General features: G+C 40.7%; 1 protein-coding gene across 3 annotated transcripts in view; it reads left to right on the forward strand.

Annotated features, from left to right (window-relative positions):
• Window positions 1–24,442, forward strand: part of fam117bb (family with sequence similarity 117 member Bb) — a 207,805-nt gene that overhangs the window by 19,179 nt on the left and 164,184 nt on the right. For all 3 annotated transcript variants that reach the window (XM_059967375.1, XM_059967376.1, XM_059967377.1), the window contains exon 2: window positions 15,823–15,974. In XM_059967375.1, coding sequence (XP_059823358.1) covers window positions 15,823–15,974 — 152 coding nt within the window. The remainder of the gene's footprint in view (window positions 1–15,822; window positions 15,975–24,442) is intronic.

Below are 24,442 nucleotides of genomic sequence, written 5' to 3' on the forward strand. Positions count from 1 at the left end.
GAGCAGTTTTGGGCCCCTTATAAAGGATTTGCTAAAACTAGAGAGGGTTCAAAGGAGGTTCACGGAAATGATTCCAGGATTAAATGGCTTGTAATATGAAGTGGGTTTTATGGTTCTGGGCCTTTATTCAAAAGAATGAGGGGGTGACCTCATTGAAACTTATTGAATGGTGTTAGAATGGATGTGGAGAGGATGTTTCCTATGGTGGGAGAGTCTAAGACCAGAGTACACAGTTTCTGAATAGAGGGGTGTCCTTTTAGAACTGTGATGAGGAATTTCTTTAGCCAGAGAGTGGTGAATCTATAGAATTCTTTGCCACAAACAGCTGTGGAAGCCAAATCTTCATGCATATTTAAGGCAGGTTGATAAATTCTTCATTGGTCAGGGCATAAAGGGATACAGGGAGAAGGTAGGAGATTGGGGCTGAGAGGAAAATTGGATCAGGCATGATGAAATGGCAGAGCAGGCTTGATAGGCCAAATGGCCTAATTCTGCTCCTATATCTTATGGTTTTATAAGGAACTGTTTATCAAACAAAATGACTCAATTGAACTCAATGCTATAACCCGTTCAGGAAAAGCTATTGGTGTAAAGATGGTATGCCTAAGCTAGGGGTTTTTGAAGACGTAAAATATTCCAATAGTTAAAATTATCTGAAAAGGTCTTGATTAGGTAATTCATCTGTTGCTTTGACTGATAGGAATACTGGAATTACTAGTTTATTCAAGCATTTGAACTCAATGAAATGGTCTGAAGGAAAAGTTCTGGCAAGTATTGTGTAAGTGCTGGTCTTTTGAAAATTTTGTGAAATATTACAACATCTTTAAGGACTTGTGATTTGGTAATGTGTATGTTGCTTTTACTGAGTAATGACCAGAATACTAAAATTGTAGGTCTGGAAACAGTGCAAGCATACGATTTCTCCCCCTCTTCCCCACCTCCCATGTCTAACAAACCTTGGAAAAGTTGTAAGTATGTTCAAGGCATTGTGCTAGAGAATGAAAGTTGATTTGTCTCCTAATTGAAGTTCGGTAAATATTGTAAGAGACTAAAATATTTAGAACTGAATCAGAGCCAAAGTTTCAAGTATTTCGTATGTTGCATGCATAAAGTTACCTTCTATCTTGTGCTTACAAGGTAAGGAAGGAAATAATTCTTCTATGTTGTTCATTTAAATTTTTAATGTTGATGGGGTTACTCTGCCAGTGAAAATAATGGAGTTGTTCCTGGTAGTGTTGTCTAGGAAAAGATTGGTAATTCATAATATGGATTAATTAATAGAGGCAGTTCAAATCTCTGGCAGATGTCCTTCTGACTGTGACTTCACTAGATGGCCTCAGAATCTGAATTGACTTTGGAGTCCACGATTTCTAATGCTTTCATATAAAATGCATCCTTCTGATTACTATAAAATTCTGTTCCTTAGCTGATGAATCAGTGATCTATTGCAAGCCACTGATGGGCCCATGCACGCATAATAGTTTTGTGACACTCTTACAGCTCTGGGTGGTGTTGTTCAGAGTTCAGTTCCTGCATCTTTGAGATTTGTATGTTCTTCCATGAGCAAGTGGGTTTCTGTCTGGTGCAAGCTGTTGCCTATGCAGCAGGTCCTGCTTTCCATACAGCCGATGTATCAATAGAAATGGTAGAAATCGATACAGTTTGCCACTAGTAGTGTCACAAGAGTTGATAGTCAGCATTGAATTCGAAGTGGGACTGCCTTAGGGTCTCCAATTCTGGATTTTTCCTCATGATTTACATAATTTACTCCTGAAGCCTTTACCATGAGTGGGTATAGCCGCAAGACAGCGGAGGTTTGATATCAGAGCTTTCTTTATAAATGAGATGCCAATCATGGCTGACAAGTTTTAAGGAGCCTGTAACCTGCCTTTGCCCCTTCTCGTTCGTATCAGTGGAAATGGTTCTATTGGGCTTAGTAACTTAGCCACCCGTGAAGGCCAGGAGCTGGATTTGGTCATCAGTGGGCTGTTTGAGACACACGCCATTGGGAGCATTTAATAGGTAATTGTAGCTGATCACCACCGATCATCACCAACCCCCGCCTGCAATGGTAGCCTTAGGAACCTTGGACACATTAATAAGGAGAAAATGGACCTATGGGCCATGTGCAGGCAGAAGCACTAGTTTAATTGAGTGTCATTAGCTTCAGTATGATGGTTATGGGTCAGAGGATCTAGTTCCTGTGCTTTACTGTTCTAAATTCTATTGAACTAAATTTGTAACAATTGGTGAGTGAACATAAGAGAAATGACCACAGAACTTGTCCTAGTCAGTTTACTGGCTGCAAGTATGTTGGTCTATCACAGTATTGGTTGGGGAGTTTCATTACTTTCTATCTGAAGAGGAGGTCCAGTCCTTGCCGAGGAACCATTAATTAGAATGTATTAAAAACAAAAGGTTTGTTGAGAATAATCATAGATAAATATTTTTAAAAAATTGAAGTACCAGACACTGATTACATAAAATTAAGTCTGGATTGGAAGCATTTTGGATTGTTCAAAGCCAATGCAACTGCCATTGCATAAGGCTGGCCATAATCTTTCAAACATGCCTTGATGCAGGAAAGTTGCCAGACGAGTGACAAGTTGTAAACTTCACTTTTGTTCAAGGCAAGGTTTAAGCATTTGGCAGGCAACCATTAGCTGGTCTACTGTATGAAGGTTTTGGAAATGGAAAGCAATGAGCACTGAGAGAAGTGTGAGTTGATCAAGGAGCAATGGCACAGCTTTAAAGGCAAATAATGTTAGATGACATTTTCTGAGACAAAGGGATGTGACGTGAGTGCAGTACTGTTTGGGTTTTTTCAGAAAGTACTTAAAAGGTCATTAGGAAATAGCAAAGGGAAAACATTTGCTTAAGTAGAAATGATTACAGGGTAGTATTTCAGAGTTCAAAGTATGTATGCCACTGTATGCAACTGAGATTCATTTCCTTTTGCAAAATTAAACAGTAAATCAAACACAATAGAATCAGTGAAAGACTGCATCCAACGGGACAAACAAGCAACCTGCACAATAGACAAACTGCAAATACAAAGGGAAAAAAAAGCAATAAATATGGAGAATGAGATGAAGACACATTGAAAGTCAATCCATGAATTGTGGGAAAAGTTCAGTGATGAGTTGAAGTTATCCCCTCTGTTTCAAGAGCCTGATGACTGAGGTGTAATAACTGTTCCTGAGCTTGGTGTTGTGGGACCTGAGGCTCCTGTACCACCTTCCTGATGGCAACAGCATGAAGGGAGCATGACCTGAATGGTAGGGATCCTTGATGGATGTAGCTCTCCTGCTACAGCCCTCTATGTAGATGGGCTCAATGATGTGGAGGGCTTTACCCATGATGGACGAGGCCATAGCCACAATTTTTTTAAAAAAGATTTTCTGTTAAAGGGCATTTGTGTTTCCATACCAGTCCAAAATGCAACCACTCAGTATACTGCTGGGGTCAAGCAACATGTACAACAAGCTGGAGGAACTCAGCAGGGCAGCATCCATGGAAATGAGCAGTCAATGTTTCGGCCCGAGACCCTTCGTCAGGACTGAAGAGGGAGGGGGCAGGGCCCTATAAAGAAGGTGGGGGGAGGGTGGGAACGGAAAGGTTGGTAGTTGCCAGGTGAAAAACCAGTAAGAGGAAAGATCAAGGGGTGGGGGAGGGGATAGGCAGGAAAGGTGAAGAAGGAATGTAAGGGGAAAGCACTTATGGGTAGTAGAAGAAGGTGGAGTCATGAGAGAGGTGGTAGGCAGCTGGAAGAGGAGGCAGAGTGAAACTGGGATGGGGGAAGAGAGGGGGAGGGAATTACCAGAAGTTGGAGAATTTAGTATTCATGCCAAGAGGCTGGAGACTACCCAGATGGTATGAGGTGTTGCTCCTCCAACCTGAGTTTGGCCTAATCATGGCAGTAGAGGAGGCCGTGTATGGACATATCCAAATAGGAATGTGAAGCAGAGTTGAAGTGGGTGGCAACTGGGAGATCCTGTCTGTTGTGGCAAACAGAGCAGAGGTGCTCAACGAAGCAGTTCCCCGATCTGCGTTGGGTCTTGCCGACGTAGGGGAGGCCACACTGGGAGCACCAGATGCAATAGATGACCCCAACAGACTCACAAGTGAAGTATTGCCTCACCTGGAAGGACTGTTTTGGGGTCCTGAATGGTGGTAAGAGAGGAGGTTTAGGGACAGGTGTAGCACTTACGCTTGCAAGGATAAGTACCAGGTAGGAGATCTGTGGGGAGGGACGTGTGGACCAGGGAGTCACGGAGAGGGGTAGAGAGGGAAAGATGTGCTTAGTGGTGGGGTCCTGTTGAAGGGGGCAATCTATAGAAGTTTGTTAAAGTTTTAGATGCCATGTTTAATCTTTGCAAACTTCTAGGAAGAAGAGGTGATACTTTTTTTGTATAGCATTTATGTGCTGGATTCAGGGTTGATTTCTTTGAAATTATAATACAATCTCCTCCTCTGATTCCCCCAATGCGCACTGGTTCACGGACCTCTGCTTTCCTCCAAGTCAATGATCAGTTCTATGGTCTTGCTGACATTAAGCAGTTGTGGGCACCACTCAGCTGTACTTTCAGTCTCCCTCCTATATGATAATTCATCACCACCTTTGAATCAGCCAATGACAGTGGTGTTGTTGGCAATCTTAGATATGGCATTGGAGCTGTGCTTAGCCTGACAGTCTTAAGTTTAAACCGAGTAGAGTAGGAGGCTGAGCACACAGCCTTGTTGTGCACCTGTGCTGATGGAAATTGTGATGGAGATGGTTTTGCCAAAAGGAAATGACTGGATTCTGCAAATGAGCAAATCAAGTACTCAATTGCACAAGGATGTATTGAAGCCAAGGTCTTGAAGAAAATCAATTAGTTTTGAGGATATCGCTGAGCTATACCTGATGAAGAGCATCCTGGTGTATGCATCTTTGCTGTCCAGATTTTCCAGGGTTGAGGAAGATCCAATGAAATGGCATTTGCTGCAGACCTGTGGTGATGGTAAGCAAATTGAAGTGCATCCAAGTTGCTTCTCAGGCAGGAGTTGCTATGTTTCATCACCAGCCTCTCAAAACACTTCAATACAGAGGATGCAAGTGCTACTGGATAATAGTCACTGAGGCAGGTTACCATGTTCTTCTTGGCCACCAGTATAATTGAAGTGGGTGGGAACCTCAGACTGCCAACTCAAGAGGTTAAAGATCTCTGAGAGCTCTCCAGCCAGTTGATCAGCACAGGTACCCTGTCTGGTCCAGTTGCTTTCTATGGGTTCACCCTTCTGAAGGATGCTCTCACATCTGTATTGCTGTTGTCAATTCATTTTGTGTAAAGAGCAGAGTATTATTGTATTTGCTTATTAAGACAACTCTGGTTGTATTAAGGGATTTGAAATGGCCTTTCATTGCCAGTCCCCAAGCAATCTATCTACATTTTAGTCAGCCCTCCTTATCCGTGAGGGATTGGTTCTGAGACCCCTCACAGATACCAAAAAACACGGATGCTCAAGTCCCTTATTTAACCTGTCAGTGCAGTTGACTTTGGGACCCAGCGGAACCCCAGACCTTACTTAACCGTTTTCAGAATGGCGGTTTTTAGGACCCAGCGGAGCTCTGAATCCACAGTGTTTCTGTTCACGAAAACAATCATGATCATGATCGAAAATAAAGTGGAAATAATAAAAGTGATTGAAAAGAGTTGAAACGCCTTCGGTCATTGGAAGTGTTAGACTACAGTCAGTCAATGATCGGAACAATTTTAAAAGATGAAGTGAGAAATGCCCTGCCCCGATGAAAACTACAATTATTACTAAGCAACGCAGTGGATTTAGTTATTGAAATGCATATGTTTCTTAAGTGGTTTATATGCATAGAAAGGTAAAATATATACTATTTTTTAAGACAAACGTTTGACTAACATGCTAAATAATACTGGATGCAGCTGTTCTTACTGACTTGGTAAGAGAATGTATGATTTTTAAAAAAAATCCCAATTCATGTTGACTTACGCACATCCTCCTGTACACTTTAAATCATTTCTACATAACTACCTAATACAATGTAAATGCTGTATAAATAGTTGTTATACTGCATTGTTTAGGGAATAATGACAAGAAAAAAAAGTTTGTATATGCTCGAAGAACGAGTGCTGGAAGAGCTCTTTCGGGTTTTCTCAATTCATGGTTTGTTGAATTCGCGCATGCGGAACTCGTGGATAAGGAGGGCCAACTGTACATACATGGTTCTTTCTGACCATAGCAGAGTAGTTGATTGTAATTGCTTCTATACTTGCCTAAGTTCTGGTTGCTCATTGTTTTTCTGTTTTATGATTTCCTTGAGCTGTAGATTTTGTATATTTATCTATATATAGAATTACAAGTTTGGAGATTCAATTCAATCTGCAATTCATGGCTCTCGAATGCTTCCAAACACACTTTAAATACATGGAGTATTTTGTTTTGCAGTTGCAGACCTTCCACTAATCTAAATGGAGCCTTCCCATTTACTCTCTGTAGGTCTTCCATTAAAGATAGTAACTGTCCATTTTCCCAGAGAAATCAATCTAGCAAATCCAATATTTAATTATTTTTCCAGTCATGACAAAATATTCCAGTGCAATTTCCTCTTGATTGTATTATGCTAAAAAGCACTATTGATGAGATCAGGTATGTTCTAATGAGTTATTATATGTGATTTAAGTGTAATTTTTGCCTTTAAAGAAATACATTCTGTAAGCCTTTAAAGTCCCTTAATCTACCTGTTAGCCTTAGATGTCTGTAGGCTCTTAATGTCCCCTTGTTCCTCCAGCCACTGGGTGTCTCTCTTGCCAAGTGTGAATTTGACTATATTGGTTGTTCATGTCATCTTGCAATCTAAAGTTTTTGTTCCCAATGTCAACTATAAAGTCAGTTTTTGCATTGTTTGTAGACAACCTTGTCATGCCCTTAAATTTGGGTCTGTGATTTAATATGTATCCTTAAAAAGTGGAAAAAGAATTTTTTTAATCTGTGGAATTTTGATCTTCCAATTACAAGCTGTTCATCAACCATTGCTTTCAAGTAGGCACCAGTGAGTTAATTTTGTATCCACTTATCAACATCCCTTTTAATCTTTCATGGTTCTAACTTGCTGAAGTCCCAAGTAATTAAGCTGCCCTTATTAACCTATGTTACCATTGCAAGGATAACAAATTCATCAGAACCCTAACTTCAACACTGGCTGTCTAATTAATTTTCACTTTTGTAAGGAATCTATTTTGTCCCTAAACAATGGTCCACATCAGAAAGGGTGAGCAGTTACAAGTTCTTGAGTATCAACATCGATGGAATTAGGAAAAAGGCATACAAGTGGCAGGTAATACTTAATTAGGATTTTGAGGAAATTTGGTATGTCACCAAAGACTCTAGCAAATTTCTACAGATATACCCAGGAGGTCATTCTAACTAGTTGTATCATCATCTGGTATGGCGGGGCCACTTCACAGAATCAGAAAAGGCTAAAGAGGGTTGTAAATTCAGACAGCTCCATCATGGGCACTAACCTGTCTAGAATTGAGATCTTCTGAAGGCGATGCCTCAAAGACAACAATCATCATTAAGGATCCCATCACTCAGGACATGCCCTCTTCTCTTTGCAAAACACACTCTCAAAGTTTTAGAAGAGCTTTTCCTCTTTTGCCATAAGATTTCTGAACAGACATGAAAACTACCTTACTATTTTTGCTCTCTTTTTACACTACTTATTTTTATATAAATTTGTAGTTTGTGTTATTTTTTTTCTCTTGTCTATTGCACTATACTGATGTAACCAAAACAACACACTTCTCTACATGTGTTAGTGAAGTTAAACCTGATTCTGATTCTAACTCTCTGGCAGCTGGAGTCATATAATCCAGACATCTCCCCTTGCTTTGTTTAGCAGCCTGGGCTATTTTTAATTTGGACTTGTCCTTGAAAGTGGATCAATTGTTGGTAAATTCCTTGTGCTTGGTTCAATAAGAAATTCACACCCTTTCGCCTAGGCTATAATGCTGGCAGTTTTTGTGAAGATGCTCACAAAATGTTTTAACATACCTTGCCCAAATATGCGTTTGTTGAATTAGTTTTTAAATCCCATGCAGGCCTTGTTCTCTTGTTTGCTTGTTGGAATTGAATTTTAGAATTATGTTTGAGTAAGAATGATTTTTATATATTGCCACTTACCCTCTTTGCTTGTTTTTTATTTTAATTGCACTCTTGTAATTTGGTGCATAGGAGCATTTTGGCATTCTGCTACCGAGATCACAAAAGCAGGCTAGTGTTTGAAAGGCAATAGCATTTCTCCTTCCTTGCAAGGTTTTGAATTTAGAATTGTAGAAATATTGCAAACATTCAGAGTATCGATAGAGCCACAAATCTTAGATTATGCATAATTTTAATTCCTTGACGGAAGTCTAGTCCAGAAGACATATTTATTAAGCCAGTGAGAAGCTTTTGTCAGCAAAAGAGGTTGATCTATTTTCTTTGGAGTTTAGAATGTGGCAGAGTGAAACTTGGAATGGGAGATGTCCATATTATTGCTTAACAGGCCTTGAAGGGGTACAAAATAAGCAGTGGGCATTTTAAAACTGCGGTGTAGAGATACTAGTCAGAGGGTGGAGAATATTTAAGAATTTTGCACTCTAGGTTTGTAGGATTTAAAATCATTGGAGGTAAGCTTTTAAAGGATTCAGGAATTGATTATGGGGAACTGGCACAGAAAAGGAGTTGAGGTCTTAGATGGATCCATTATCATTGAATGGTAGGATAAATGTGAAATTCTGTATCAAAGCAAAATGAAAAATTATTTGCGCCTGACATTTGAAGGAAAACTATAATTGGCTAACTTATTTTATGAATTGATGCAGAAGGTTGATATGTTGAATGTCTTTCAAAAGGCTTTTGAAGATTTCCTTAAAGAATGGAACTAAAATCATGGAATTGAATGGCAGTGACTCAAGGATATGATACTACTTTGGGTGTCAGCCCATCATGGTTAAATGACTTTCCTTTAAGTCGGAGTTGTATGTTTTGCTGAGAGTAGTTAAGATTAGAAAACCAACAAAACCTGTGCAACATACACAAAATGCTAGAGGAACTCACAGGCCAGGCAGCATCTATGGACAAAAGTATAGTCAACGTTTTGGGCCGAAACCCTTCGTGTCCTGCCCGAAACGTCGACTACTTTTTTTCCATATCTGCTGAGTTCCACCAGCATTTTGTGTAAGTTGCTCGGATTTCCAGCATCTGCAGATTTTCTCTTGTTTGTGTACAATGTCCTGGGTATGTTACTCAAAATGGCCTCTTTGGTTTGTTACAAGTAGGAATGTTTCTTTGTCGGATAAGTGTTTCTCTAGCCGTTGTTTCACTTTAGAATGGCTAATATGGTAATTGTATTCATTTGTTAATCAATGGGGAATGTCATTGTGTCTTGTGATGCTGGGAACTTGGGGGAGGGGTTTTTGCGGGTTTTTGGGGGGAGAGGCCGAAGAAGAGACTGAAGAAGGTGGACGTGTGCTGGACTGCTCGTAAGACCACCGGGGTGGTCCCAGGTGCGACGGCCGGATGGGTCGATTGGTTCGTTGATTGAGCTCCAACGAGTGCACTAAACAGACTGAACTTTGATAAGTGAAGCCTTTTGTTTTTTTCCTTTGTATATATATTGTATTGCTTACTACTCTTTTTAATTTTAGTAAACTCTTTAAAGTGTATTTCATAACGGTATTTGTTGTGGATTTGATACTGTTGGCGGGCTCGAGGCGTAAACTCGATTCTCACAGCACCTGCGTGTACGGGAGGTGGGTTGGAGAGTGGCTGGATCCCCTTTTTCCCCTAGACATATACCAGCCTGTTGGGTAAGGGTTACATTTGTGGGGTGCTCGTCCCGGATTGGATTGTCAGGGGCTGTGGAATCGCGCAGGCAGCAGAGCGGAGATGGACAGAGACAAGTTTGTTTGTTGGTGCCAGTTTGAAGGTGTACCGGTACAGTACGCATGCGTAGTGAGCGGAGTGGATGTTCGAGTTTCGGGAGACGCGATAGTGAGGGGTTTAAGTTCGGTGAAGGGTATTGGGCAGGTAGAATTGGTAGCTAGACGGTGTGGTAAAGAGGTAGAGTCTAGCTGGGTGTTGGTTCGTACGAGTGCTGAAGTCAGGACGGTGGGACTGCCGGCGACGGTCAGTGTACCGGGGGAGGAGGGGCCGTGGGGGCTCCACTCCTACCAGGATGAGGCTGAGGAGACATCGGGGGAAGAGTTAGAGCTAGAGGTGGACCCCAGAGAGGTGCCCGACACTAGTAAAGGGAGGTGGGAGGAGGGAGTCGTGACTAAGCCCCGCTCCCCAGGTAGGGTGGAAGTCTCGGAGCTGGCAGCCGCACTTAATTCCCTGGTGGGAGTGGCCGAGAGGCCACGGCTGAAGCTGGGGGTGTTCTCCGGAGCCAAGCCTACTCCGGACGGGGAGGTAGACTATGAGACCTGGATCGAGCATACGTCTTTGATGTTAGAGGAGTGGCCAGGCTCGGAGGAGGAGAAGAGGCAGCGATTGCTGGGAAGTTTGAGGGGTTTAGCAGCCAAAACCATCCGGGAGTTAAAAGCTGAGAAGCCTGGGGCCTCAGTGGAGGACTGCCTAGAAGTTTTGGAGGGAGCGTTTGGGTTGTCAGGGGAACCCTGGCTGCTTTTAGCAGAGTTTCAACGCCTGGAACAATGGAGAGGGGAAAAGCTCTCCGAGTACATATTTAGGATGGAGGGGATGCTCTCGGGGCTGCGGCGCCGAGGGGTAGTGAAGGCGACTGACGTGGCTGGCGTGAGGATGAGTCAGCTATTCAGTGGCTCTCTGGAGGAGGACAAGGTGGCATGGACTATCCGGCAGGCTTATAGGAAAGGTCCCCCTCCATCCTTTGGGCAACTGATTAGAGAGGTGCGAGAGGAAGAGAGAGCATTGGAGCGGAAAAGGGGCACGGGCCTACGGGAGCGATCCTCAGCGATACAGGAAGTGGTGGCTGAGTGGAGGAATGACAAACCCCCGGGGAGTAGGGAACCCCCTTTGGAGTATTTCATAACGGTATTTGTTGTGGATTTGATACTGTTGGCGGGCTCGAGGCGTAAACTCGATTCTCACAGCACCTGCGTGTACGGGAGGTGGGTTGGAGAGTGGCTGGATCCCCTTTTTCCCCTAGACATATACCAGCCTGTTGGGTAAGGGTTACATTTGCAACAAAAGCCGTGGATGCTGGTATAATCTGCAGTCTCTTCAACCGGAAAAGGTGTTTCTCTTTACAGAGCAGCACAGTGGCGCAGCTAGTAGAGTACTACATCATGTTGCCAGTGTAAAATTTTGACCATGAGTACTGTCTATGTGGAGTTTACACTTTCTTCTTGTGGCCATGTAGATTTCATTCGGGTGCTTCAATTTTGTCCCATGAAGGAATGGGTATATGAGCTTGGAGGCTGGATCAGTACATGTAACTAAGATGTTGTAGCCACTACAGAAACTTGTTTGAGAGAAGGTCAAGTCTGGCAAAATTTATCTTTCAAATTTGAATTAAAGGGATAGAAAAGAGCTGGAGAAGTTATACCTTGAAGAGTTATTCTTCTGATGAGGGACAGTGCAGCAGTACTTAAAACATCGGAGGGGGTGTGTTCAATACAGGAAAAGTGGTGCAGTCATTGGGGTTAAGGGTAGGTGTATTTAATTACCCAAAATTGCCTTCAACTCCCTTAGTGTCAAGGTTTAGATAGGGCAGAATTTGTTAGCTGCATCTAGATAGGCTGTCCAGGGAAAAAGCCAAGCTAGAACTTGTGTTGGGAAATAGGATAGGTCAAGTAATCAGAATTTTAGTGGGTAAGTATACTGTGAACATATAACTACAAAAAAAAATTGTGTAAAATGATAAGGCCATAAGGCTCGGCTTATTGAGTCTGTCTGCTCCACCATTTAATCATGGCTGATTTATTATTCCTGTCAACAGCATTCTCCTGACTTCTCTCCATAACTTTTGATGCCCTTAACAATCAAGAGCCAATCAAGCTCTACTTTAAATATACCCAACTGATTCACCAGCCTCTAGCTAAAGAAATTCATCTTGATCTCTGTTCTAATGAGATGTTCTTGTATTCTGAATCTGTGGCCCCTGGTCTTGGACTCCTCTATTATTACCCACTGTGACTGCTCGCTGAAGGTGGGGAAGAGGAGGGATTTTGCCAAAAGTGCTAAATTGGGGAAACTTATTACAACAGTACTGAGCAGGAGCTGGGGAGAGCAAATTAGGTGTGGCTTTTGTTAGGTAAGTCTCCATCTGAGATGAAAATTTCCAGCGTCTGCAGATTTTCTCTTGTTTGCGATCTGAGGTGAGGGTTGTTTGGAGGCTAGTTGATCAGAATTTAGAATCAAAACTGTTCATGGGAGACAGGCAAGGGTTGTAAAGTTGCTAAACCCTGAGTGATGAAATGTTGCAAAACTAGACAAGAAGTATATGGAAGGTGATGTCAGACCCTTGCAGTATATAAAAGCAGGAGAGAACTTAAACAGGGAAATAGCACTAAAAGGGACCATAAAATACCTTTGAATTAGATTTAAAGAGGCATTTTATACATTAAAAACAGTAGTAAGGGAAAGGGTCAGACCACTCAAGGATAGAGGAGGAAACTTAAGTCTAGAGTTGAAAAACTTTGCCTCAGTATTTAATCAAGAGGAGATAGTCATGTTAATATGAAGTAAGATGACGTGTTTGGTCTCATGAACATTAAGGTGGATAAGTATCCAGGGTTTAACTAGTTTTATCTCAGACTAAGCAAATCCAGTAATCCCACATTGAAAAGTGATTGCTTGGACCTTGCCAGATCTTTGTATCCATGTTAGCAACAAGTTAGATCTAAATGGACTGGATAGTCGCCATTGTAGGTCCTCTGCTTAAAAAGGGCTATGGAGACAAGACAGAAACTAGGCTTGTAAGTCATATATTAATGGTAGATAATTATTAGAGAATATTCTTGGGGGGGGGAAGAGTTGATCGTATTTGCAAAAATTGAAGACCTTGAGTAGAGGAGATTGTGTCTGAATTTTTTTTTGAGCCGATGAAGATGATTAAGGAAGAACAGTGGAAATTGTACATTTGGACTTCTGTAATGCTTTATTAGAAAGTCCCTGATGGGCTGAGCTGGAAGATGGGATCCATGGAAATTTTATTTTAGAGCAAGGTAACAGGTTTTTCTGGCCCAATAAGTTGCATTGCCCAGTGACACCCATGTGACCAATTAACCTACTAATCCATATGTTTTTGGAATGTGGAAAGAAACCAGCGCACTTGGAAACCCATGTAGTCATGGGGGAGCATGATAATTCCTTATTCTAACAGGTAGTTTTGAGGTGAGAAGGATGAAGACATTTAAAAGAAGATTTGCAAGGCAGGTTTTACTTTATACAGTGATGCTCAGAGGATGTGGTGGAGGCATACAATAGCAGTGTTTTTACACAGGTATTACAGACATGAGCAGAGAGGAAAAGGAAGGATACGGACTTTTGAGCTCACAGTTCACTTGGCTTCTGATTTTTGACTTCTGTAAGTTGTCGTATTGGTGATTTTTTTCCCTCAGAGTATATTGCAGTGTGGCTCTAATGCCAACCACTAGGAAACTGCACTGTACATTTCCCTTTAACAGCATGAAATAACATCTCAAATCTACTCCTTGATGTTACTCAGCTAAATTTTTCAGCTGTTCTGGACCTCTCTTTGTATAGCTTTGTTTTTCTGGGTGGTAGAGTTTGTGTGCTTGGAAGATGGTACGAGCTCCTATTTTGTAGTGTGTTGGTGGAGTGAGTGGGTGAGGTGCTGTACAGTCTGCTATATTCAATATATTGTGGTTTTTGAGTGTTGCTCTCATCCAGGCAAATGGACTACTGAATTTCTGACTTAAGATGATGGATAAGCTTTTGAAGGCTGGATGTTGTAAGGTGAGTTAATTGGTGCAGCATTTCTTACCGCTGACCTGTTGGAGCACGTGTTTAAGGCTAACCAAGTTCCTTTTGTTGGTGATAAGCTCGATCGTGGGAGTTCAATGATAGTAATGTCATGTGATAGCTGGATAACTGTTGAATATTATTGTTGCCTGGCACTCTGGCACATAATTAACCCATCAGACTGTGGCTGAGGTACTTGACTTCCAGCCAACACAACCATCTTTCTTTGTGCTAGGTATGATTCCAACAAGCAGGTTTCTCATTGATTCCCATTTCTTAACCTTGACATTCTGATTTGGGGTAGAAGTTAAGAACAACCATGCTTGGAATGGAGGTGATTGGTTTATTCTGGCCAACTTTTAATTGCACCTTTAAAATAAAACTACTTGGAGCTCTGTTTGTACTTGTGCATACATGTACTTTTGCATATGTTAACTGAGTTTCCAATGTGAGATATTAGACAAAATATATTGGGTTTTTATTGCAAAAAAATTGTATTTTGGAAATGGGAGTCAGTACTGCTGGTGATATTGTAATTGCGGATTTGTGCAATTTTAGGCTCCTTAATTGCAAAAGGCTTGTTCTGGATTTGGAGGCAGTTGAACAGATTCATTCAACTAAATCCAGTGATAAAAGTTGTCCTATTACGAGCTGGTAATAAAATTTAGGTATAAGTTTTTAAGTTTAGAAGAATGACAGGTGAAGGCTGTGGAGAATTGGCATTAATCAGATGGGGCAGAGGGCAGATCAGCCATAATTATCTTGAATATTGGGGGCACACCTGAGGGGCTGATCATTTTTCTCCCACTGCTTTATGTTCTTAAGTCAAGATTATTTTCCAAAATTGTTTCATCTCCTCACTAGAGCAGTGAGTTTTCAAAGTACACATACAGCAATGTTTGGTAATAAGCCTTTCAAAGCACAACATCCAAATGGCATAGATTCTTGCACTTCCCTTCAAATTTCTCATGCTGAGTTCATTTCTTGATGTATTAATGCTTTTGTCTGTGAAGAGGGAGCAGCTATATCAGTACTGAAGAAATTATGAGTTAACAAACCCTATAAAGCAATGTTTATTACCCAAGAGTTTTAATATACTTAGTGTTTTAACTAAACAAATATTTAATCATGCTGAAAAATGGCTCTTCTGCAGACTTACTAAACAAGTTGGTTGAATCAGAAAAGGTCAGACACTGGTTCTATTTGTGAAGATTTGTTAATGATATTTAAATGACAGATTTTTTTAAAAGCTTGTTTTTGAATATGTATCAAGGGAATATTATTAAGGCTGAATGAACTAAGTTATTCTGTTGTCTGAGGTTGAAAATGTGCTCATCCTTACCAGTGATCGTTGTTGGAAGTACAAATGTTTAGTCTTTGGTAAGCCATGTTCAACTATCTAGTCTTCTGCCTCTCAATCCAAGGCTCTCAATCAATGACCACTTTGCAGAACCACTAAATACCAATGGAACTGTGCTTGCTAAGAATTTATTTTCCTTGGGTAAGTATTTTCTTTAGGAAAATTAAAGATTTTTTTGGCACGAGTTTCTGCAGATGCTGAAAATCTTGAGCATTGCATAAATGCTGGAGGAACTCAAGTCAGGCAGCATCAATGGAGAGAAATAAATAGTTGGCATTTGGGGCCTAGACCATTCACCAGGACTGATGAAGAATCTCGGCCAGAAGCATAGACTGTTTGTTCCCTTCAATAGATGCTGCCTGACTTCCAAAATTGAGGCATCTTAGTGGAACTCCAGAGTAGGAAATTTGGGAAGTAATTTCATTCCACTTTATCTTGCCAAAATGTAAAATATTATATTTCTAAAAATGTCACACAATTTTCCCCTCTTTTCTCAGTTGAAAGATCACGTCAGTGTTTGGTGAGTCCCTCCAGTAGTATTCGTCGAACATCCTCGTTGGACACCCTTGCAGCTCCGTACCTCACTGGTCAGTGGCCACGTGATGTCCATAGCCATTCTGCTCCTTGTATGAGAGATAAAGCAACACAGGTAGGCACAGATAATTTTTTTTCTCTCCTAAGTGTTTCTTTTTGAAGTGCACATAAAAGGTACTGAACTCATCCAGGGAGATATAGGCCATTGCACTAATGCTGACATGGCACCTTTTTGGAAGTAATGTTGTGCAAGCCCTGCCACAGTTTTTGAGTGTCTACCCATGATTCCACTTTAGTCCAAATTTGCCTCTGTCTGCCTTCTGAAGGTTATATCTGGATTTGTATGACTTTGGAATACCAGTCCAAAATCCACCAGATTTAGCTCCCAGTGGATTATGAATCCCCTGGTTCATCCAGGGTGTCTGGTTAGAGCAGACTTGGAATGTTTTTATAGGTACACACTAAATTTGTATGAATTTGGTGATGTGTGCCATATTTAATTGGGTCCACTGACATTCTTGAACATCTAGTCCACTGACTTGAACAAACCCTGAACTGAGTCCTCCTCCACTCCTGGTCAACTAGATTATATTGGAGTGATTGAACCATTTCTTCGGAATATATTGTGTAGGTACCATCTACTTTTTTAAAAACACATTTTCTTCCATCTACCTAGGAATAATTTGAAAACAGTTGTGTAAAATTCCTTTGTTAATGAAAACTGAACACTTTGGTATTTAAATTCACTTGTTCACAGATTCTGGGCATAGTTGCCCATCTGCAATTGCCCTTGAATATTGATTCAAGAGGTACATTTATGTAAGATTACAGGAATGGCAAATAGTATGCCTTGCAGGACTTTGTTTAAAACAGATGGGTTTTTGAAACAATCCATAAGTTTAAAAGTTGTCTTTAAAAATATCTCATTTTCATTCAAGATGTATCACTTGAATATAAAGACAAATTCTTTCATGGTAATAGTCAGCTTGGTCTCTCTCTAACTGCTGTCCAGTAGCCTAATCACAGAGCATGATCTCGTCAGATTTTGCTCTGTGGACCTCCAAATGCTAGTCAAGATGCCAGGTATAAAATACACCAGGAGATAGAAGGAGATGTGAGAAGAGTAGACTTACAGTTCAAATTTCAAAGAAACATTTATTAAGAGTACATGCATGTCTCCACATACAACCCCAAGATTCTTTTTCTGTGGGCATACAAGATAAGAGTCCTTAAATGAGTGTAGTTATCCCTTTTTATTCATGAGCCTGATAGATGAGGGGTAGTAACCTGGTGGTATGAGTCCCCTCTTGTACCTTCTGCCTGATGGCAGCATTAAGGAAAAGAGCATGGTCTGGGTGGTAAGGATCTTTAGATACTGCTGTTCTACAGCAACATTTCATGTAGATGTGCTCAATGGTTGGGAGAGTTCTATCCATGATGTACTTGGTTGAATTCACTATCTTTTGTAGGATTTTCAGCTCAAGGGCATTGGTGGTCCCATACCAGGCTGTAATACAGCCAGTCAGCACGTGTTCCACCACACATCCATAGAGGTTTGCTGGGGTTTTTGATGTGCCGATTCTCCGCAGACTCCTGAGGAAATAAAGGCACTGTTGTGCTTTCTTTGCAATGGATATTAAATAGTATACTAGTTATCTATCCTAGTGTTGATACTTAGCAGCAGCCCTTAATTAGGAATGATACTTGGTATTCCCTTTGGAGTTTTGTTGGAAAAAGTAATATGGTCATCATGGCATTCCAAATATAAAATTGGGATGCTTCCGATATTTCATGATTTTAATGTTTAATGTTTCCAGTAGCTTGATGCATTGTTGTTCTGCCTTTGAGCAGCCACCATCTCAATTTAGTAATGTGCTTTTGCAGAAACAAATTTTGGAAAACTTGTTGACTGTTTTCTTTGGAGTCAGAATTCATTAACAAAAACTTGTTTGGCACTGAAGTGATTCAGCATATATTAATTAGTAACTCCATAAGTGCTCTTGCTATGTTTACTCATATTTAAATTATCTTACATTGTCATGATTTAATATTGTGATATTAAACTAATAAGGTCATCTAGCTTGATTGATTTTGCTATGTGAGAAAATGTTTTCTTTCAGTTGACGTAGTCATCAGAAGTTGTTTTTCTTGCTAATTGGAATAGTATGCAAGATGTCTGTCACAATCACAATGCTTAATTTGTTGGAACCCAAAAATGAATATTGGTTTTGGTACATAAACAAATGTTTCAAGTAGTTCAAATGATTCTGTTTATTATCAGGGAATGTATACAGTATACAACCTGAAATAATTGTCTTTGCAGACGTCCATGAAAAACAGAAGACCCCCAAAAGAATGAATGACAGAAAAATATTCGAACCCCAAAGCCCCCGCTCCACTCCCCCATGCAAACAGTGGCAAGCATAAACCTTTCCTCTACCTCACCCGCCCATTTCAGCAAAAAGCATCAGTGCCCATCACCCACCAAGCAACAACAAAGCACCACAAAGAGACCATGATCTGCAATCTGTCTATATTTCCATTTTTTAGTTGAAAATTATTTCGTAATAGTGCATATCGGTCCACATTGCTTTCTTTGTGCCACAGCCAGATCAAGATCCAAATATTGGTTAGAACATTGAACACATAAGCACCAGAACAGTCCCTTGGCTCATGAATTTGTGCCGTACTAATTAAACTAGTAATTAAATGCCCAACTAAAGCAATCCCTTTGTCTACACCATCTCCATACACTTCCATTATCTGCACATCCATCTAAGAGCATCTTAAACATCTATTATAGTTACCTTAATTACTACCCCTTGCAGATTTTTAGGCATCTATCACTTTCAAAATAGAACTTGCCCTACTCATCTTCTTTGACATCCCCCTCATCTTAAATACATGAGCTCTAATATTTGACATTTCATCAAATTCAAATCTCCCTCACTGTGCTCATCAGGCAACTCATCTCCACAGAGCTGGAGTGAAAGCAAGGCATCGATAATCCTGAGGTTGTCTAAGGAGGAACGTTTAAGTAACTTGACAGAATTATAGGTAAATTCAGTTATCTAGGAAATGCCAACATAGTGAAATATTTTCCTGCCATGGTGTTAATTAGTGTATTTCTATTGTTAAACTTATTCTCAGAATTTTTAAGTGTGCAGGAGTTATTTGATTACCACAAGCTTGAAAACAATAATGTGGCCAGCTGACAAAAAAGAACTCAAGTTGTCATCAGATGGTCTTTTGATGGACTAGCAAATCACTGTGTGATTGTAAATGGAACCTATATATGAATAAGTGTGAGAGTAAAGATGCAATATGAAAACATTGATATTGATGGAGATGAATTAAATGTTTTAATATGGCAAACCATATTTATGATCCTCTATACTCTAATTCGCCTACCCCCCAAGGAAGGTTAATGATAGATATCATCTCTTTGGTTGTACATTTATCCTTGAGGCATCTGTAAAACACCTATGTCAGACTATTTGTTAACTGCAGCTCCACTTCTGTGATTCTAAGCAAACTCATCTCCAATTTCCCAAGCCTAGGACCTAACAGTTCCATTTGTAACTGAATCCTTGACTTACTGTCCAACAGACCACAATCAATAAAGATAGGCAGCAAAAAGTCTGCCATGATTATCCTCAACGTTGGTGCACCACAGTACCAGCACAAAGCAGCCAACATATGTACCTTGTCTTTTAAAAATTCCTGTCATTAATTGAAGCAAGGATAAACTTTAATAAAATTTTGCATTGTTCTGTGATTTACGTTCAGTATGATGGGTAGAGCAAACACATGTCATTTATTCTTCACATCAGTCTTTCGTGCCTGAACCAGGAGGTGTGCCGTCTGCTGAAGGCTAGATCTGTGGCATTCAATTCGGACGAGCCAGGCCTGTGCTAGAATACCAGTTATGATTTGTGGAGGGCTATTTCAAGGGTGAAGAGACAATTTTGAACGAGGTTGGAGTCGACATCGGATGAACGACAACTCTAGCAGGGTTTGCAAGACTTTACTTCCTACAAAGTGAAACCTAATAGCATGAATGGCAGCAATGCTTCACTACCAGATGAACTCAAAGCCTTCTAAGCACGCGTTGAAGAGAAGAATAATAATACAGCTGTGAAGATCCCGGATAACACTGTGTGTCTCAGAGGCCAATGTTAGGCTTTCTTTAAAGAGCGAATCCTTGCAAGGCAGAAAGTCCCGATAGAGCACCTGGTAAGGCTCTGAAAATGTGGCAACCAACTAGCGGGAGTATTCAAGGACATTTTCAACCTCTCACTGTTCCAACTTGCTTCAAAATAGCAACAATTATATCAGTGCCTAAGAAAAATAATGTGAGCTGCCTTAATAACTATGCCCGGTAGCACTCACATCTACAGTAATGAAATGCTTTGAGAGGTTGGTCATGACGAGACTGAACTCTGGCCTCAGCAAGGACCTGGACCCATTGCAATTTGCCTATTGCCACAATAGGTCAATGGCAGATGCAATCTCAATGGCTCTTCACATGGCTTTAGATGACAAACACCTATGTCAGAATGCTATTCATTGACTATAGCTCAGCATTTAATACCATCATTCCCACAATACTGACAGAGAAGTTCCAGAACCTGGGCATTTGTACCTCCCTCTGCAATTGGATCCTCTAATTCCTAACCGGAAGACCACAATCTGTGCGGATTAGCAACGAAATCTCTTTCTTGCTGATGATCAACACTGGTGCACTTAGGGGCGTGTGCTTAGCCCACCGCTCTACCCTCTATATACATATGACTGTGCGGCTAGGCATAGCTCAATACCATCTATAAATTTGTTGACGGTACAACCATTGTTGGTAAAATCTCAGATGGTGATGAGAGGGTGTACAGGAGTGAGATATGCCAACTAGTGGAGTGGTGTCGCAGCAACAACCTGGCACTCAACGTCAGTAAGGCAAAAGAGCTGATTGTGGACTTGCGGAACGGTAAGATGGAAAAACACATACCAGTCCTCAAATCAGATGCGGAGAGGGAGCAGTTTCAAGTTCCTGGGTGTCAAGATTTCTAAGGATCTAATCTGGTCCAACATATTGATGCAATTATAAAGAAGGCAAAATAGCAGCTATACTTTATTAGGAGTTTGAAGAGATGTCGTATGTCAACAAATACATTCAAGAGCTTCCAGATGTATCATGGAGAGCATTCTTGACAGGCTGCATTAATGTCTGGTGTTGGGGATGAGGGTGTTACTGCACAGGACTGAAGGAAGCTGCAGAGGGTTTTAAATTTAGTCAGTTCCATCTTGAGTACTAGCCTGCAAAGTACCCAGGACATCTTCAAGGAGCGGTGTTTCAGAAAGGCAGCATCCATTATCAAGGACCTCCAGCACCCAGGGCATGTCCTTTTCTCAGGTAGGAGGTAAAGAAGCCCAAAGGAACAGTGATTTAGGAAAAGCTTCTTACCCTCTGCCATCCGATTCCTAAATGGACATTGAATCCTTGGACACTACTCACCTTTTTAACATACAGGCCCACAATCCCTTATCCGAAATCCTTGGGGCCAATTGCATTTCGCAATTCAGAATTTTTAGGCTCTCGTTATTGGTTCTGTGCCCCGCCCTCCCACAGGGATATTAAAAACCACGTATGCTCAAGTCCCTTATTTAACCTGTCTTAGAGCAGGTGGATTTTAGGACCCGGTGGAGCTCTGGACCTACGCACATCCTCCTGTATACTTTAAATCATCTCTAGATTACTTATACTACCTAATACACTGTAAATAGTTGTTATACTGTATTGTTTTAGGGAATAATGACAAGAAAAAATGATTTCCAACAAAAACATTCAATCTATATACTACTGAAACTCTCATGCTCTGTTTGTGACCTCCAATTAGCGCAAACGGTACATTACAGTGGCACTATTTTTGACTAAATCAACTTAAAATGCGCTAACTTACAGAATACTAGCAAAGTTCAGAGTTATATATTTGTATAAATTTGTTAACTCGCCAAAATCAACTGCCCCATTTTCACCTGAGAGCCAACCTGCCATCATGGAAATCAGGACACGGCACCAGACGCATGCGCACGGCTAGCCTCAGCAGTGACATCTGGAGGCTTTGGTGTTACTGCTTCATATCTGAGTACAGTGAAAGGTTTCAACGGGACATTCAATCACGTAGAAACAGTATCAGGGCAGCTGGAATCCATCGATGCTGGCTAATTGTTAGATATGTAAGCGAAAAGACTCACACACTGAGTACAAATGGAAATGATCAACAAAACGTTTTTAGCTTAGTTGAACTATTACAAAGCATCAGCGCCATTGTGCAATTAAACACATTATATTCAATGAAAGTTAGTTTCTTGTTTCTCTTAATTCCTATGTGATTCAAGTAGTCTAAAATTATATTTGTTCAGCTTCAAGCTGACTATCATAAATGAAAATAATCTGAGGGGGCACCACTATTTTAAAAAAAAATTGATGTTGGAGCTGCAAGATAGAAATGGGTCCATGATTGAAAAGCAGATTGCATTGGAGCTAGGGACGAAATGTGGAAAAACTGAACAATTTTTCCAAAAGTTTAAACTGGGAAAATGCTGAACTTCTCCAAATATATCATGTGATAACCCGTCAACACCACCCACCCCCACCAGCGTCAGCGTTTGATCCGTCTCTCCCGATATGCATTGTGGGAGCTGTAGTTCATATGGTCGAGTTGAAACCCGGGTTAGACGGTAAGCTGGGACGGCTGATAGTGGTTCTACAGAGATAGGGGGAGTTGGGGTGAGCTGTCAGCTGAGTCTCCGATCTGTCAGAAGGAAACTAGAAATGTTGCCATCAAAGGTGTCCATCGTTAAACCAGGAGGAGCTATATTTGCCTTGTTATGTGTCTTTAATAAACTGAGTTTTTCATCTTCAATTTCCAAAGCAACGCAATACCAATAGCATTCTTGAAAACTTAATGTTTATTCTAGTCGCATCAGACTGCACTACCCTTCTGTCAAAGGGTGCCCCAAAGGGTCACCCCGTTGTCTAGTAAAACATAAAAATATACAGCTTCAAACAAACCTTATCAAACTCATGGTAAATGACTTATTGGGATAAATGTAGACCATCACTGTCACTGTAAAACTTCAGTAACTTGTCCTTGTTTCTTTAAATCATATACAGTGGTAGTTCCGACGCAATATTTTTCAGTAAGATGCTGCACAGACACACCATGATCAAGCTTCTGCAATAATTCCACTTTCTGCGTTATTGATAATGATAGATGCTTCCTTCTCTTTTTCTCATTGTTACCCATAGGGGAATCTGCAGCTCTTTTTGACATTTTCACAGTGAAATTAAAACAAAGTCAACAGTGAACACAAAATATCAGTAAACAGCAAATGCATGTGTAACCAGTATGAGCGCTGAGCCACAACTGATGTCTGGCAGCCTCTGCTAGTACTGTTATGTCACACCTGAGTGACATCAGCTGTTGGTGAAAAAAGACTTAAGTTTTTGGAGCTTTTTGCGTTCCAGAATTTTGAATAAGGGATTGTGGACCTGTATATTTCTGTTTTATTGCATAATTTGTAATCTATTCAATATATGCATATTGTAATTAACTTATTATTATTTCAATTATTTTTCTATATTATGTATTGCATTTAACTGCTGCTGCTAAATTAACAAATTTCACGACACATGCTGGTGATAATAAATCTGATTCTGACAATGTGCTCTGTTGCCATGCTGGTTGCCAACCTCACTTCTAGCACTTTTTTTTTTGCCCATTAGAACTAGCAATTCTTTCTCAGCCTTAGAAGTGTGTATTTACTCTCCATGTTTAGACCTTACACTGACTTCTGCCACCATGTGTTCTTAATAAAGGCAAACAACATTGGTAAAACTGGTAACACATTTATTTACAGTAAATGGTTTTAGCCTGTCATGAGTGCTTATGACCAGCTCCCCAGCATCAGTCTAGTTCTGGGGTGAACCCAACCCTCCCACATTATATCAGAATCAGAATCCTTTATTATCGCCAAGTATGAGGATGCATACAGGGAATTTGATGCCGGTTTCCCTGAGCGCTCTCTGTACAGAATTAAAAGCAAACAAAAACAATAGTGCAAATAATCATAAACTATATACAATGAGGTCCACCTCATTGAACGTACAGGTGGACGAATTATAATAGACTAAAATTCCAGTGTTCATAAGACTGATGGCATATGGAAATAAACTGTTCTTGTACCTATTTGTCCTGGCATACAGTGGTCTAAAGGCCTACCAGAAGGAAGGAGTTGGAACAGGTGATGTCCAGGGTGTGATGGGTCTACAATAACGCTGCTTACTCGCTTCCTGACTCTAGATGCATATAAGTCCTGGATCGAGGGCAGCTTCACACCAGTAATCCTTTCCGCAGCCCTGACGGTTCTTTAGAGTCTATTCTTGTTTGGTAGCTGATCCAAGCCAGACAGTGATAGACGAACCCAGAACAGACTGGATTATTCCTGAATAGAATTGAATCAGCAGCTCCTGAGGCAGGTTGTACTTCCTGAGTTGACGTAGGAAATACAACCTCTGCTGAG

The sequence above is a fragment of the Hypanus sabinus genome, chromosome 4, assembly GCF_030144855.1.
Source record: "Hypanus sabinus isolate sHypSab1 chromosome 4, sHypSab1.hap1, whole genome shotgun sequence".
Classification (NCBI taxonomy): domain Eukaryota; kingdom Metazoa; phylum Chordata; class Chondrichthyes; order Myliobatiformes; family Dasyatidae; genus Hypanus; species Hypanus sabinus.